This window comes from Elephantulus edwardii, unplaced genomic scaffold, assembly GCF_000299155.1.
Source record: "Elephantulus edwardii isolate Elephantulus edwardi_28Jun2011 unplaced genomic scaffold, EleEdw1.0 scaffold00283, whole genome shotgun sequence".
In the NCBI taxonomy this organism is placed as follows: domain Eukaryota; kingdom Metazoa; phylum Chordata; class Mammalia; order Macroscelidea; family Macroscelididae; genus Elephantulus; species Elephantulus edwardii.
The window spans coordinates 242,670-259,191 of NW_006400033.1; the positions used below are offsets into that span (position 1 = coordinate 242,670).

The following is a 16,522-nucleotide window of genomic DNA, read 5'->3' on the forward strand; positions in this document are numbered from 1 at the left end:
TATGAGATGGATTGATTCGGTGACTGGGGTAATCGGGATGGGTGTGTCAGAGGCGGTGCGGTTGGCGCAGGACAGAGCAGGGTTTAGGGCTGTTGTGCATAGGGTCCCTATGAGTCGGAAACGACTCGACGGCACATAACAACAACAACAAGAGACTGAAGAGTGTTATTATCCTGAGTGAACTCATTCAGTCCCACAAGGACAAATACTGTATAAAACCATTATTGTAAAAATAGAAAGATAACTAGTAAAACACATATGAGGACCCAAAGGGGAGTAGGAGCAGAAGGGTTAAGACAGGCAGGGGAGAAATCATAAGGATGTACAATGTGATGGGAAGAAGGGAGGGTAGGAAAAGGAAAAGGTAAAGATCCAACAGGGATCTGGAAAGACAGGGCATAGCGGGCATATTTCAATGTTGACTAATTTTATAAAATATAATTAATGGGAATAAATGAAAGACAATGTGAATAAAGAGTGTGAAAAACAATGTATATGAACTTTGTAGACAAATTAATATAAAATAAGATTTAATTTTAAAAAAACACACACAAACCCCACAAAACTTAACAACTTAGTTTTAAACATAGTAGTTTATCTTTATTTGCACAATAATTCAACACGTTTTCCCCCATTTCCAAGATATTTATTCCCTTCTTTCCAGGTCACCATTACATTTCTGAACATAACTGATTTCTTTCTAGTCTTGCCTCCTATCCCAAATTTATTCTAGCACAAAGAATCTTTAGAAAACACAATTTTTAAAAAAACACAACAACAAAACACAAATCAAATCAGATCATGGCACCCATCATCTAAAACAGTTGTCCAGTTTCCCATGATTCCCTCTGTTCCCCCTGCTCCACTCTCCTTGCTCATATCCAACTACACTAGCTTCCTTTCTGGTTTTTAAATATTCTAAGCCCTTTCCTCCCTGGATCTTTGTACTTGCTATTTCTTTTCTGGTCTTTAAATCTCCTAAGTCCTTTCCTGCCTGGGTCTATTCTTTCTCTGAATAATTTTCATAGGGCTGGCTTGCTTCATGCCTTCATTCACATCTGCTCAAATGCCACCCTTTCCAGAGTCTCAAATCTCATTCTGTCTAAAGAAGAATCCCTCAAGTCGTTCTTACCTTTTCTGTCACAATACCCAATTTTATCTTTCATTGCTGGCACCTACCACACACTGAAAGCCTTTATTTAATTACTTATGTATTGCCAGTCTTCCCTTAATGGAATATATATTCCTATGGGCACACAGCCTGCTCATGTCCACATCAAAAAGCCAGACACATCATAGATGCTACAGGTAGAATGGTAAGTGAATGAATACTGTCAGCACCTAGTATGTAGAAACAGAAACAGCTCTAAATTCTCAATCAGCCTCATGAGTGGTATCAAAATCCAGACAGTATTGTTCACAACTATATGTCCATACTTGGCACATAGCATATATTCAACAAATTTGTTGGAAGAGGGCAAGAAAGAACAGAAGGAAATTTGAGAATGAGGTTTTTTGTTTGTTTTTTGTTTTTTTGTTTTTTTTTTTTTGTTTGTTTGTTTTCTTTTTTTTTTTAACCAAGAGGATTCACCACACTAAAGGACTCAGAAAAGAGCAGCATTAAAAGTTACAATAATACGTTTTGGTGTTACCACTCAGTTTGAATCCCATCTCTGACATTTACCAGCACAGAAAGTTTCCATTTCCTCATTCACATAATGGGAATAATGAGACATACATCCTAGGGCTATGCTTTACCACACTGCTAAACACAAAGTAAACTTAACTTTGGCGATTAGTAGTCTTAATGAAGAAAAGCACTGTGAAAATCTCTTAAATAAAAGAATTGCCATAACTGAAGTAAATCAACCATACAACTTTTCTGAAGTTTAGCCCAATAGGGCTAAGACCCAGTGCTCAAGCCCACGTGCACATCTTTGCACTGGCTCTGGCTAGACAAAGGGTCAGTTCCTTCTTACCTGAAGAGTATTCCCTGATGGTCTTCTATACCAGTCATGGCAATAGTTCCTCCCTGCCAGCAGATGGAGACAGTATCACTGAATGTATGGTGTACGCTAAAAAGAACACTGCTGGCTCACGATCCTCTGCAGACTCTCCCACTTACTCAAGCAGCACCAGAAATCAGGAATAGTCTGCTAGGCAGAGAAGACCTTCAAGGAGCCAGATGCTGATGGCAAACAGGTTTATCTTAACCAAAATCATTTGTTAAATCCTTAGTGAGAACTCTGCTCTACCTAATCCTTCTAAACTACAATCTTCTAAAAACTACCCTAAAAGTAAACTCCACACTAAGCCAATACAAGTGTGCATATAGTAAAATGTGTGCAAGCATATTATTGTACTCACCTTTTATGCACACATATTTTTACAATGTTCTTTCTCCCACTTTCTCAAAATTTAGGTCAGGCGAGTTTTTCCAAAACGTAGTATGGTTCCAAGAATCACCCAAGATAAGAAAGAATATTTACTCATATTGAAAAATTTTCACATTATTTTAAGTGACTCTAACAGACCAGACTGTAGAAGATGATGGCTTTGTTTTGTTAAGTTTCCATGAAAACACAAGGGGGGAAAAGACAGGAGAACAGCAGGGAAGGAAATGTTTAAAACTATGCGAATACTGACAAGATACTGCAAGTTCCTGTGCTTTTCTTGTTATCCAAAATTTCTAAAATAAGAATAATTTTATAAGGAAAAGTTTCTAAAACTTTTCATGCCAAAATACCAAGGGGCACTGGTGACAAAAGATTTAAACATCTGGCCACTAACTAACCAAAATGCAGGCTGTTTAAAACCCATCTAACAAAGATCTGGCAATCTAGCTCCATGAAGACTACAGCTAAGAAAGCTTATAGTTCTAAGGTATAACTGACCCGTCACATTAGGTCATGCACAAATTTGACAGTACCTGTCAAAAACCAAACAAATTGCTCTCCGCCTTCACCACTGGACTGGCCTCTGTTTGTGACCAATCACATCATGTGGGCACTCCTCATCACACCCTCAACTATTTACACTGAGGCGGTTAATCACCTTGCTGGCAACAATGAAAGGCAGCAATTCAGTGAAAACTCTGAGAACTGGACTCAGGTAAGAACTAGACTTATTCATCCAAGTGTCAGAAGTTTTCCACCTTTGACATGGTGCAGTCTCAGCACTTTTCTATTGCTTATTTTAATGGAAAATATTTGTTTGTCTTTCCAACTTTCTTAGGTCTATACTACATTATAATTTCTATGATTATTATTCTTTTCCTCACAACTTGAGCCTCCATCTAAAGCTTGGAGAGAAGACAAGAGGGAGAGATAGGCCGAGCTTATTTCCTTCTATAACAGAGGATCCTGCTCCTAATTGCCAGTACCAACCCCTTTACACACTTGGCTCTAGACTCACAACTCCCTGGCAGCGTCCACAGCAACCTTTCTATGGAAGGAGTCGGTCTTTCTCCTTCGGAGCTTCTGGCTGATTTAAATCACTAGAGACTTGAACTTTTGTTTTAGCACTGCAACATGATGTACGCTTTGCCACCAATGCTCCTTAAAGCATCATGAATGACAGCCTGAACATGTCACAGGGAATTCTGGTGGGCATGTGGGTAAAAGCAATAAAAGCTAACTAAGTTTTCCAAGCTAAAATGATATTCTACAGCACAGATACTCCACTTGCTCTACTTATTTGACTGGTTAAATTCTTCCTTCTTCTCTAAGTACTAACCCCTAGTTTTCTTCTAAATCCAAGTGCTGTTCGTCTCCTAAACAGTATTCTACCCCTAAACTACTGTCTCATTTCAGGTTCATTATGGCAGGCAATTCTACCAACCCAACCAGTGCCTTTGTTTCTACTCTCACCTTCCTCCTTCACCTGTCATCTACAAAGCTCATGCCAGTCTCTGGAATTTAAAATCTTTGACTATCTTTCCTCCTGACTGCCTCCCTGCCCTCCTATATTCCAGTCACAATGGAAACATGCTCTTCTGTGTAGAGAACATGCTCCCATTCTGGGAGCTTCTGCACCCACCAACTGGTTCCCCCAAACACCTGCACAGCGGCTGCTCAAAGCACTCCCCCAGAGCTTATAGAGTCTTCTGGAAACCCAGGTCAGCCTGAGGGCTCAGTGACTGCAGATGTCTATCTGCATCTTGGCACTTGGTACCAACATCTTGGTACTGGCTACTTTCAAGACCAATATATAGCACACAGTAAGCACTAATTATCTCTACTATCTTGGATATGTATTTTATTTTGTACTTTTAAGGTAAAAATGAAAAGTAAAAACATGAATTTGTATAATTATATGTTTAGGTTTTTTCCTGATAATAAGAGCTTCCATACAAGACTCAGGCCTAAATATCAGTAACACAACAGAGGGGTATACCTTGGGTTTAGAGTTTCTGGTCAAGGATCAAACTTCCTATTGCATCCATGCAGCATGAGTGATGAAAGCAGATTACCCAGCTGCCCACATTCCAGCTTACACAATCCATTATCCCTCTAATTCGTACTCTAGATTCATTATTACCTGGCTCTGCTCTGTCTACACCCATACCATTCTCCTGGGTCATGCTCCCCAAGCACCCCAGTTCCTCGTGAAATGCTGGAAACAATCTTAGTAATAGTAGTAGTTTGATCAATTTAAAAAGTCTAACATCGAGGCTAGAGCTAAGCATCCTACAAGCATTTTGGAGAACTGTAATACAAAAACTATGCACATAACACCAGTGTACTCAGCTATCTAACTTGCTTGTGCTGCATCAAATACTAAGGGCTGAATCACCTAAAAGCAGTCTTTAGTTTCTTGATTCAAATACTCATCTTCAGAATAGAATTAAATCTGATATCTGAACTCACAGTGGTATATTCACATATGCCTGTACTTCTCAAAGTCAAAATAACAAATGAAAACCCAACTAATCCCTTTGGAAAACTACTTTCTTTGACTACAATAAATGTCCAACCAAACTTTCTTATTGCTAAAGAGAAAATCAACTAAAAATTCCATGGTTCCCTCCTCTTTACATTTTTAGACATCTTCTAATTCAACAAATATAACTCAATTTCCAAAAAATAACCCAAGAAATGGTGGTGAAATTGTCGAATCTATTGAGACTGCTCAGTAAACACCAAGAGATGCAATATTTCTTATAAAGAAGTTGTAAACCAAAAACTTCTATTATCTCCATCTGCTTTGAATATAGATAGAAATGAATGTCAAGATTTGAAACTAGCAGAGTAGAAAGAAAACAGTACAGAAGAGAGAAAACAGCTTGATAAATGGCCATGCACTGTCAGATTAAGGAGAGCACTGCACAAGTTGTAAGAATAGCCAAGGATACCTCTGAGCAAGACTTTGCTTGTTTAGACACCACGTTCCCATTATTCTCAGAAGACTTTCTTTTTACAGCTCCCGTTCTTGTAGAATTACCTAAAAATATTTAAAAATAAGTAAGCTAGCATCCATCACTGTTACTATAAGAAGAGAGGAGTAAGAAGAAACAATGTATCTTACCACACGTCACAAAGTTCTCATGTATAACTTCAACATGAATCAGTGATGGATCAACTATTTTCAGTGCTGGAATCTTAAACAAAACAAAATAGTGTATAATTAAAATGTGCTTAAGAATTTACTAAAATGAGGGGAGCTCTGGTGGCCTAGTGGAAAGGAGCTGCAACTACAGTCCCAGAGGCGCACGGTTCAAATCCACCAGATGCTCTGCCGGGAAAGGAGGGACAATCTCCTCCTGTACCAGTCAGATCTGATTTGACGGTACACACACACACACACACACAAGAATTTACTAAAATGTAGCTCTATAAATATAACAGTAAGGGCTTACTTTTAACAAGTGATTGATCTGTTTTTGGTTTTTTGTTGGGTTGTTTTTCTTTTTTCCATTTTACAGTGGTTTACCTACAAAGTTTATATACATTGCCCCTCACACTGGATACTTCCTACTTTCCCAACCCACCCCCTGGATCCCCCACTACTTCCTCCACCCATCAAACAATATGACCACATGATTAACCCCACCCCCAGTGATTTTTTTTTAATTAATCACTGTTCTAATATTTTAGCACAATAGGCAGTAAGAGCCTAGAAACCCTCTCCACCATTCCCTTCCCTGTCATGATGGCACATGTGCGGTCACTACTGTCAACCTTACCTCCTCACAGTTGACTTGGAGAGTTTTTGATGCTGGGTTTCCATTGACAATGGTTGCTGAAAACCACTGAGTAGATGGGTCCAAGCTATAAATTTTTACTTCTGAGCCAACTAAGTTTTTGTCACCTTTAAAAAAAAAAAAAGGTAGTCTTGAAAAAAATTGCACTGTCTCCCAACAAAGCAAAAATTATCCAGGACAATCTTGTTCCAAGTTTGTTGGAGGTTTTTTTAAGATGCTGCTACATACTTGAACTTAAGAAGACAGATCAGAAAAGGAAATTTTTTTTCCCCTTAAAGCACCAGCTTGTTATTCATTTCTCTCAAGTTGCAATGTATTTACTTATTCATTCTAGCATGCTGTATTAGGCCAAGTCCTACTAGGCAATTCATGATACCAAGCCCTTACTGTCCTGTAGACAGTTTTAGAAGGGGCAATCACAAGACCCAAAAGGACTGCTAGCTCAGAGAAAACACTGACAATGAAACTGACCAGAATGTCAATAACAGCAAACAGAAAAGTCAGAATCACCAAAATAATGCCTTATCAATTTTGTGATTCAAATTCCAAACCTAAAACATTTCAAGCATTAAAAGAACTATGAGATACCATCTCACCCCAGACAGAATAGTAAAATTTAACAGAACAGCAAGCAACAAATGCTGGCGAGGTTATGGAGAGACTGGAACCCTTATTCACTGTTGGTGGGAGTATAAAATGGTGCAACCACTGTGGAAAGGTGGTATCATGCTTTCTCAAAAAGTTGCAAATAAAGATACGATTTGACCCAGCAATTCCACTACTGGGAATACACCCCTAAGAGACCATAACTGACATACAAGCAGATATATGCACACCCATGTTTACCGTGGCTTTGTTCACAATAGCAAGGAGTTGGAAACAACCTAAGTGCCCATCAACAAACGAATGGATTGAGAAGCTGTGGTATATTCACACAATGGAATACTATGCTGCGTTGAAAAAGAAGGAACTAGTGCAATATTATTCAAAATGGGTGACCCTGGAGAACATGATGCTGAGTGAAATATCTCAGTCACAGGACTGACCTTGGGGTTGGGAGAAACTGAGAAAGATGGGTTCAATAATTTACACTGCATTGAAACAGATGAGGGAGAAAACGGTTTAAAAGGAATATGTGATTAGGTATTTTTGTCATGACAGGACTCTAGAGCGAAAACTACATGATGGAGTGGACCTGAGGGAGGGTTTGTAAAACAATGAAAGAATTTGTCTTTTACTTTTCCAAGAGGGTAGCGTACTAGGAGGGAGGGATGGGAGGGGAGAAAAGTGGAACAATGAGTGAATGGAAATCCAGTGTCTCTGTAAATTTTTACTGAAATTAATAATAAATTTAATAAAACAAAAAAAAGAAAAAATTTCAAGCAAAGATATAGCTCAACTTTAAAATATATGTATTATTCATCATTTGATAGAATTCCTAACTTCCACAGTTCAGAGGCTTGAGAATTAAGAAAGTTCTTCAATCATCTAGCCACATGAGGACAACATGAAAGGCATGACCCCCCCGAATCACACATTTTGATGAGAAAATGAGAGAGAAGGGCTAAAACGTAAACAAGCTCGTCACTGGTCAATCGCTAAGTGTCACCAGTAGGTAATTCACATACCTTGTAAAAGATGACTTTCATCCAAATGTTTCACAATCAAAGATTGAAATTCTTTACTAACATTCTGATTATCCGTAAGGGAAAGTCTGAGACTATTCACATCCTGAAAAAGGGAAAAAATTCTTTTAAGTCTTAACACAGTAAATTTAAGATTTATTCAAATGTCAGTGGATTTCAATCTGTTTGATCAGAAGAATTAAAGTAGTTAAGTCAGCCATTTGATGGTAACAGACTACTGGCAACACCAAAAAACTGGGACCGGTCAAAGAGTAAGAAATCACCAAATGATCAGAGCATGGCAGAATAAAGTGAAACTAACCAAGGAGAAGCATTAGGAGAATAAAACCAAACTACTGCCGTCAAGCTTGTTCTTATGCATTGTGGCCCTCCACTGGGTCTCCTTACACTCGAAATCTTTACGAGTAAAGGTTTCTCATCACTCATCCCTCCACTAGTAATGTAATAGCAAAAGTAGCTTAAAGTACAATTTTAACATGACAGAACTACGGCTATGAGAAATAGTAAGCAAACTAACAATTCTAGTCTAAACTGCTCTATTCCAACCTGAGACAGAGGAAATAGTGGATTCAAATCTAAAGGAATCGAAGACATACGGAAACACACATAAGAGATTAATTAATATAGCCAATGACTGAAACTGTTAAGGCTGTACAAAACAAATTATTTCACTAAGATGCATTTAATCTAAACAAGATCACAAAGGCATTCATCTTTACAAAAAAGATAAGGGACCAATCAGAAAATAGGACTGCACAGCCTCAGACTTCAGTATGCCACTCAATTCTTGTCAGTGACTCCGTTCTTGGCATTAGTCCATCTGCTGGCTTTGTGCACAGTCAGTAATGACAAACAGAGTGTCAATAGAACAACCTGCCAAACCCAAACTCTAGGAGATGAAGGTAAAATCAGTACTAAAAACAGTTATCCTAATTCCAGAAGCCACACTTTCCTGCCATGATCAAACAGGCAGAGCAGAGCTCAGAGCATTTCACCTGTTCTTCTCTTGGTTAAGGACAATCAGTCTCTTAGAGAGGGAATGTACTGGAAAAATACATCCTCTCCCCTAAGTTAACAAGACGAACTCCAGTGGGAAAATCTGCTGTCAGGGACACCTCACCAGAGTGCTGAAAAGCAATGTCAGTCTAGAGATTAAGGTGTGCCTAATCCAGGCCATGGTCTTTGGAATTACTTGTTAAGCTTCAGAGAGCTGGATAAGGACTAAGAATGGATGACAGGATAAGGACTAAGAATGGATGACAGAAGAAGAATCGATGACTTTTGAGTTGTGATACTGGAGAAGAGTCTTGAACATTACCATAGACCGCAAAGAAAACAAATAGGCCTGTCTTGGTAAGGTGAAACCAAGTTTCACCTTAGACGCAAGGATTTTGAAGCTCCATCTCACAAACTCTGGATACATGGCCAGGAAGAGACCAACCAGTCCTTAGAGAAGGACGTCATGCTTGGGCGGTTGGTGGGACAGCTCAGGAGAGACCCCAGATGAAAATTACACAGCACATAATGGAAATAGCCACAAAGAGCTTTTCAGCAAAGTGTGGGCTAATTCTTGTCTGCCTAAAGGAGTGTTCACTGATTGCTACTGAGTCAGAACCAACTCACATCTGACTGTCCAGCGGGTTTCCAAAGCCATCTAGCACACGGTAAGAGATCGCCCATCTTTCTCCCAAGAAGCCACTGGTAGATTCTACTTGCCAGAATGGTACCACTTTTGGTTAGAAGCACAGCTCCTGGGAAAGGGCCAGAGAGTTGACCTATGCCTTGTCTTTGTTTAAGCACATAAATAACTGAGCTACACTTAACACCAAAGGTAGACTTTAATTTTCAATCTCAACTGCACTCACCTGTGTCCCAAGGTTTTCAGAGAAGCCTGAGATATCAAATGCATCTTTAAGAGAAGACTCCAAGAGTAGTGCTTTAAGAAAGAAATAAATACCTGACCAGTACTATTATCATTAGCGAAAGTCAAGAGCACACATCATATCCCTCGTCAATTATTATTACTATTATCATCCTATTAATAAGACGTTGGTAGGTAGTGCTGAGACAAGGATGACTTATCACGACCCCTGACAATAGACCTGAACTGTGTCCTATCCTGTGCCATCCTAATCATGTGACTTGACTGATAATTGACTGATATTTGAGCACAATGCTGTAGTCACTGAATTAATACATCTCATTGGGGGTCCTCCTCTCTTTCGATGACCCTCCGCCTCTCCCAGCATGATGTCAGCCTCCCCAAGCAACATGTCCAAAGTATGTGGGATGAAGCTTCATCATCCTTGACTCCAAGGAGCACTCTGACTGCACTTTTACCAATATATATTTGTTTGCGCTTTTGGTTGTCCCCAGGATGTTCAGGGTTCTTCTCCTACACCACAGAGCTAGAGGTATCACTTTTTTTTCTGTCATCCTTACTCACTGTCCAACTTTCAGATGCATAACAAGTGATGAGAAAGACCGACATTGCTCTTTAAGTATTTTGGAGAGATCAATGACAGTGGATTTTCCCAATGCAATAATGTCTCCAGATCTCCTGACTGCTGGTACCAAGGGTGTTGATTGTGGACCCAAGACACCTTAAGAGACAGTTGCTGACAATTTCAATCTTTCCCCCATCTATCAATGATGTTACTTTTCAGTCTACTGATGAGGATTATATTAAAAAGATAGCAAGTAAGGATATATAGATGAATAAGACAGCAAGCTTTTATAGTTTGTTACCATTTGTTGGCTCCCACTCCTAGTTACTCTTTGTAAACAGAACAAAACACTGCCCGATCCTAAACCACTCTTTTAATTGCTGCAGCCATTGTGCCTATCTCACTTATCATGATGTCTGTGCTTTACCTAGCATGATGTCAACTTCTCGATCTGAAAGACCTACATCTTTCTGATAAAAACCAAATTATATAAAACAAGGGCTGCCATCCTCACTTCTAAGGACAATCATAGCTGTATTTCTTCCACGCCAGAGCTGCTCGTTGTGCTGGCACATATATTCAAGGTATGTATATTCAATGATCTCTGCCATCATCACCATTTAAAGGCATCAATCCACATGCATAATTCAAAATACCACAGTCTGGTCAGGTGTAGCTCAGCCCTAAAACTGGCAAAACAAAATGTAGAAGATGTGTCCAGTCTTTTAACTTTCTGACTATTTCTTCCCTGGACACCGATTACGGATCCAGATAAAATGGGCTTTATCACATTAATATCCCACAGTGCACCAGTTTTATGTCAAACAGGCCTTCTCTGAGAACAAATAAAAACTGATCTAGGTTAGCCACCCCCCATTCTTAAGAAACTAAAGATTGTATCTTAACTAAAAAACTCAAGACATGGGAACTACTGCAAATTTAGAAAATAACTGCTTAGAAGGATGGAGAAAGAGACAGAGGAATTTATCTCCACAGACCCCCGACTCTGGGAATAATGCTGGTTTTACAATGGCCATTAGGCAGAGAGGAGAGTCTATGTCATGGCCAATGGGAGAGGAAAGTTTTGTGGGCTATGAGGGTGGAACTATGAGTGGTAGATAGAAGTTGAGGCTGAGTTGGGTGCTCAACAGACCAGGGGACAGTCTGATGACTAGCAATGCCCACAAGAGTAGGGGGAAGTGACTCCATGAGTTAATGCACTGAGTGACACCAACTCTACTGCTGCTACTTCTTAAAGTTTAACTTTTTAAAGGTGGGTGAACTGTCAAGATGCCTAACACATGAAGGGAAAATGAACTTAAAACTAACTTAAGTGAAAGCGTCCTCCTTCATTGCATTTATTTCTCACTCTTATCACATACCACTGATCTGGTACTGACTCACAGCTGATTCCGAGAAGGCTTTCAGAGACAGCAGATGGCATGAGGAGACTGCCTATCTTCATCCTGTGGAGCAGCTGGTGGATTCAAACTGCATGTCTTTGGCAGCAACACCTGTACACTCAGCCATTAGCATTCCCTTCTAATCACTTACACATTATAAAGTTCAGACTGAGAACCTGTTTTCACTCGAAAATAAAAGTGGGTCTTTGTAACAAGTCAGTGCTTCAGATTTTTCCAATAAAAAGCCCAGTACTGCAATGACCACTGACCTTTTACCAAATCTATACACCATGGAAATAAACCAGTCAATCTCCAAAAAGTCCTAAAACAAAGGCAGGTAGAGAGAGATCATTAAGCTTCACAAATGACATCTAAAAGATGAATCTATTTTAGGACTAAAATTATTCCCAGGGTAGTGATCTGTGGAGTTAAATTCATCTGTGTCGTCTCTTCCCCCTTTCTCCTCTCAGTATAATAATAATCACTGCTGATAGCTCAATTCTTACTTACAGCAACCCTAAAAGATGGGAGGAAATGCTCTTTAGGGTTTCTAACACTGTAAATCTTTACAGGAGGAGACTCTCATATTTCCCTCAGAAAGTGGCTGAGGACAGTAATCACTGACCTTTTAGTTAAGAGAATAATCTTAAATCTACTATGTCACCAGAGCCAAGATGAATGAGCAAGAGCCAGGAGACTAAATGTTATGAAGAAGGTGGCAAGAGTAACACAAGCTGGTTGGAAAGGATAATACATCAATACAGACACACAAGCAGATGGTGTTGCTGTCGTTAATGAGTAGATTCCCACTCCCAGGCCCACAGGGTCTCCTGATCTGCAAACCTTAGGAAAGGAAACCACTGCATCTTCCCTCTGCACAGCTGCTGGCAACTTTATATTGCAAACATTCTGGTGAGTAATCAAGCAGCTAACCACTGCACCCTCAGGACTCTATGCAGACACTGCTATCAACATAAACACATAAAGTTAAGTTTGTTGCTTTACCTGGATCGGCTTCAAAAGATCTTTTGAGAGAAATACTCTTTGTTGTTCTCCGAGAAAGCGAACAGAAGTTATAGATCCCAAACCAGCTTTGTCCAACAGAGACTTGTACATCTGAAAGATTCAAAAGAAAATGTTGTCAACGACTTCATTTTGCTTACATCCACAGTAAATAACCATGGCAGCAGCTATCAAGAAATCAGGAGATGGTAAACAACCCATTAGCAAAGAGGGCACAGGATATGAACAGACACTTCACCAAAGAAGACATTCAGATAGTGAACAAACACATGAAGAAATGTTTAAAATCCTTAAGCTCTAAGAGAGATGCAAATCAAAACAACTATGAGATGCCATCTCACCCCAGTAACAATTAACAAAGTTCAACAGACCAGCAAAACAACAAATGCTGGCGAGGCAGTTGAGAAATTGGAACCCTTTTACACTGTTGGTAGAAGTGTAAAATGGTGTAACCATTATGGAAGGCAGTATGATACTTACTCAAAAAGCTGGAAAAAGAAATATCATTTGACCCAACAGATGCACTACTGGGAATATACCCTAAAGAAACCAGAACTGCCACCCAAACAGATATATGCACACCCATGTTTATTGCTATGCTGTACACAAAGAGTTGGAAACAACCCAAGTGCCCATCCACAAATAAATGGATAAGGAAGCTGTGTTATATTCACATAATGGAACACTATGCAGCCCTGAAAAAAAACAAGGAACTAAAAAACTGCAAAATGGGTGATCCTGGAGGACAATATACTGAGTGAAATATCTCAGTCACAAAAGGACAAATACAGGGCTGACATGGGCTCTGGGGGGAAACTAAGAAAAGAGGGTATAAATAATCAAAACTCCATTTAAATTGATGAGGGAAAGAACTGTCTAAAAGAAATGTATGATTAGGTATTATCTACATGACAACAGTCCAGAATAAGAGGTGCATAGCAAAGTGGACTAGGGGGCAGGAAGGAGGGAGGAAATTGTGCAACAATGAAAGAATCTTGTTAAAGAGAAAAGTGAACTGGTAGGGGAAGGATGTAAATGTGCAACAATGAATGAATGGAAATCCAAGTTTTCTGTAAACTTTCTTTAAAATATCAATTACTGAGAATTGACACTCCAAAGACTAGAGTAGGCCTGATTCAAGTGATGATATTTTCAAATGCTTCCTATGCAATAAAAAAAGATGACCAAAGATGAAGTGATACATTTGAGCTGTGGTGCTGGAGCACTGAATGTCTCATATACCGTCAAAAGACCAAGCAAGTCTGTCTTGGGAGAAGGGAAACCAGGGTGCTCCTTAGAGGAAAGAATGATAAAGCCTAGTTGCATATACTTTGGTCATGCTTTCAGGAGGATAAGTATAAGAAAAAGACATCATGCTGGGAAAGATAGATGGTCAGCAAAAGAGAAGAAGATCCTCAACAAGATGAATGGACACAGTGACTTTAACAGTGAGTTCAAGCACTGGCAGAGACTGTGAGGGACAGGACAAGGTTCCAACCCGCTGTTGCTATGAGTTGCAATCAACAGTGAGTTCAAGCACTGGCAGAGACTGTGAGGGACAGGACAAGGTTCCAAACCGCTGTTGCCAAGAGTTGGAATCAACTGCACTGTACCTTCCAAGCTGCAAGTTGCACAGGTCCTTTTATTTCCACTTCCTCAAAAGGCTAGGTACTGAACTTTAGTCTCCATTCCCCCCACGCCCTATTTCTAGGACTGAAAACTAGGGCTTCAAACTGCTTAAGCCATGGCTGATCCAGTAAAGTCAGAAGGAAGCAAATCTGTAAAATAGGGATATACTAGGATTATTTAAAAAATTTTTTTAAATTATTAAGAAAAATTACAGGTCAAAGCCTTGGAATGGGAGACTGAAAAGAGGTATGTTGTTCATTATCGCCATAGTGTGCAGTAGAATCAGAATCAACTCATAACTGATCCTCCAGGTTTTCAAAAGCAGTTAAAACCCACGGCACGAGACTGTCCATCCTGAATAGCTGGTGGATTTGAACTACGTGCCTCTGGGATCACAGCACAGCTTGTTACCACTAGACCACCAGAGCCTGCTTAAAAGAGATGTAAGAAGCCATTTTAGGAGTCCAATGCAGAAGGATCAATTATTTCTAGGACTCTGGTGAGTGACATACCTTCACTGGCACCACTGTTTCACTTCTGCCATTCAAAAAATGTGGCTGCTATGCAATGTGCATGCTGCCTTTGTTTTCTAAGCAAGACAATGCCTTGTAATTTTTCTCACTTGATTATAATTCTAATATATTCAAACTTTATAAATTCAGGTCTGTTCCAGTTTCATTTCAGTGGCCATAACTGAACCCGTAAGGACTGATTCTAAGCCTGCTGATAATCACTGTTTCTACCCTACATCAACAGAAACATTACTAAGCATCTTTATTTTCCTCTAACTGGACCACCATCACCCCAAATCTAAGCTTTATCAAGTCATCTAAACTTTATCAAGTCATCCCTTTTAGATGACTTGATGAAGCACTCTTATTTAAACCTGAAGTGAAGAGATTATAGTTCTTATCTTCAGGATTAGTGCACTGAAAGAGACTAAAATAAAATTATGACACAATGTTACAAAGTAATGATAAAAATGTATTACATATTATGAGAACAAAGAGAAGGGCATCCACTTATGAGAAGAGAAGCATGGTAAGAAAAGCTCAATCACATACAGCAGCAGGAGGATGAAGGAAGTATTAGAAGCAGGAGGAAATGACAACACAAATGTATAAAGCAGAAAAACAGCCTGATGTTTGCCGGAGAATAAATAATCTGGTATTACAGCAACTTAAAAAAAGCAAGATGAAACTACAACTAGGAGAGAACAAAACAGATGAATGGGACCTTTGAAGAATCAAATCCCAACAAATATAAAAAAACTTCTCCAACAGGGTAAAAAGGAAACACACAGACTGGGTAAAAAATATTTGGTAAAGACAAACCTGTTAAGGGACTCTTGTCTAAAATTTATAGAATACTCCAGCACAAGATCTCAACAAGTAAAAGATAAACCACTCATTCGCAAAATGGGTACAGGATTTGACTAGAAAGTTCAGGAAAGAGGACATTCAGATGCAAACACGCACATGAAAAAACTGTTCAAAATCCCTACCTATCAGAGAGATGTAAATCAAAACAACTATGAGATATAATCTCAGCCCAGTAACAATAGGGCAATAAACAGGGTAGCAAATAACAAATGCTGGTGAGGCTGTAGAGAGGTTGGAACCCTTATCCACTGCTGAGGGAAGTGTAAAATGGGGCAACCACTATGGAAGACGGTTTGGCACTGTCTCAAAAAATTGGAAATAGAAATGTCATTTGACCCAGCAATTAGACTACTGGTAATATACAGAACTGCCATCCAAAGAGATGTATGCACATCTATGTTTACTGCTCATTAATCAAAATAGCAAACAGATGGAAGCAACCCAAATGCCCATCAACAAACAAATGGATAAAAAAACTATGGTATATCCACAGTGGAATACTACACAGCACTGAAAAACAATAAACTCGTAAAACATTACAGAACATGAGTGTCCTAAAGGACATTATGGCGAGTGAAATATTTTAGTCACAAAAGGTCAAATACCGCTTAACACCACTGTTGTAGAGCAGAATTGACATGCGGGGTTGAGAGAATAGAAAAATAGTGGCTAATGGACATTGTGTTGGAACAGATGAACGAAAGAATTGTTTGAAAGGAATATATGATTAGGTATGCTATATAAAACAGTCCAGAAAAAGAGGTACACTGCAAGGGAGGGGTGGGTGAAA

At 39.3% G+C, this 16,522-nt stretch overlaps 1 protein-coding gene across 1 annotated transcript in view; it reads right to left on the reverse strand.

Annotated features, from left to right (window-relative positions):
• KDM3A (lysine (K)-specific demethylase 3A) overlaps positions 1 to 16,522 on the reverse strand; it is a 64,925-nt gene that overhangs the window by 32,778 nt on the left and 15,625 nt on the right. The window contains exons 3-7 of the mRNA XM_006900365.1: positions 12,704 to 12,814; positions 7,831 to 7,933; positions 6,185 to 6,309; positions 5,527 to 5,599; positions 5,354 to 5,442 (exon numbers count right to left, since the gene is read on the reverse strand). Coding sequence (XP_006900427.1) covers positions 5,354 to 5,442; positions 5,527 to 5,599; positions 6,185 to 6,309; positions 7,831 to 7,933; positions 12,704 to 12,814 — 501 coding nt within the window. The remainder of the gene's footprint in view (positions 1 to 5,353; positions 5,443 to 5,526; positions 5,600 to 6,184; positions 6,310 to 7,830; positions 7,934 to 12,703; positions 12,815 to 16,522) is intronic.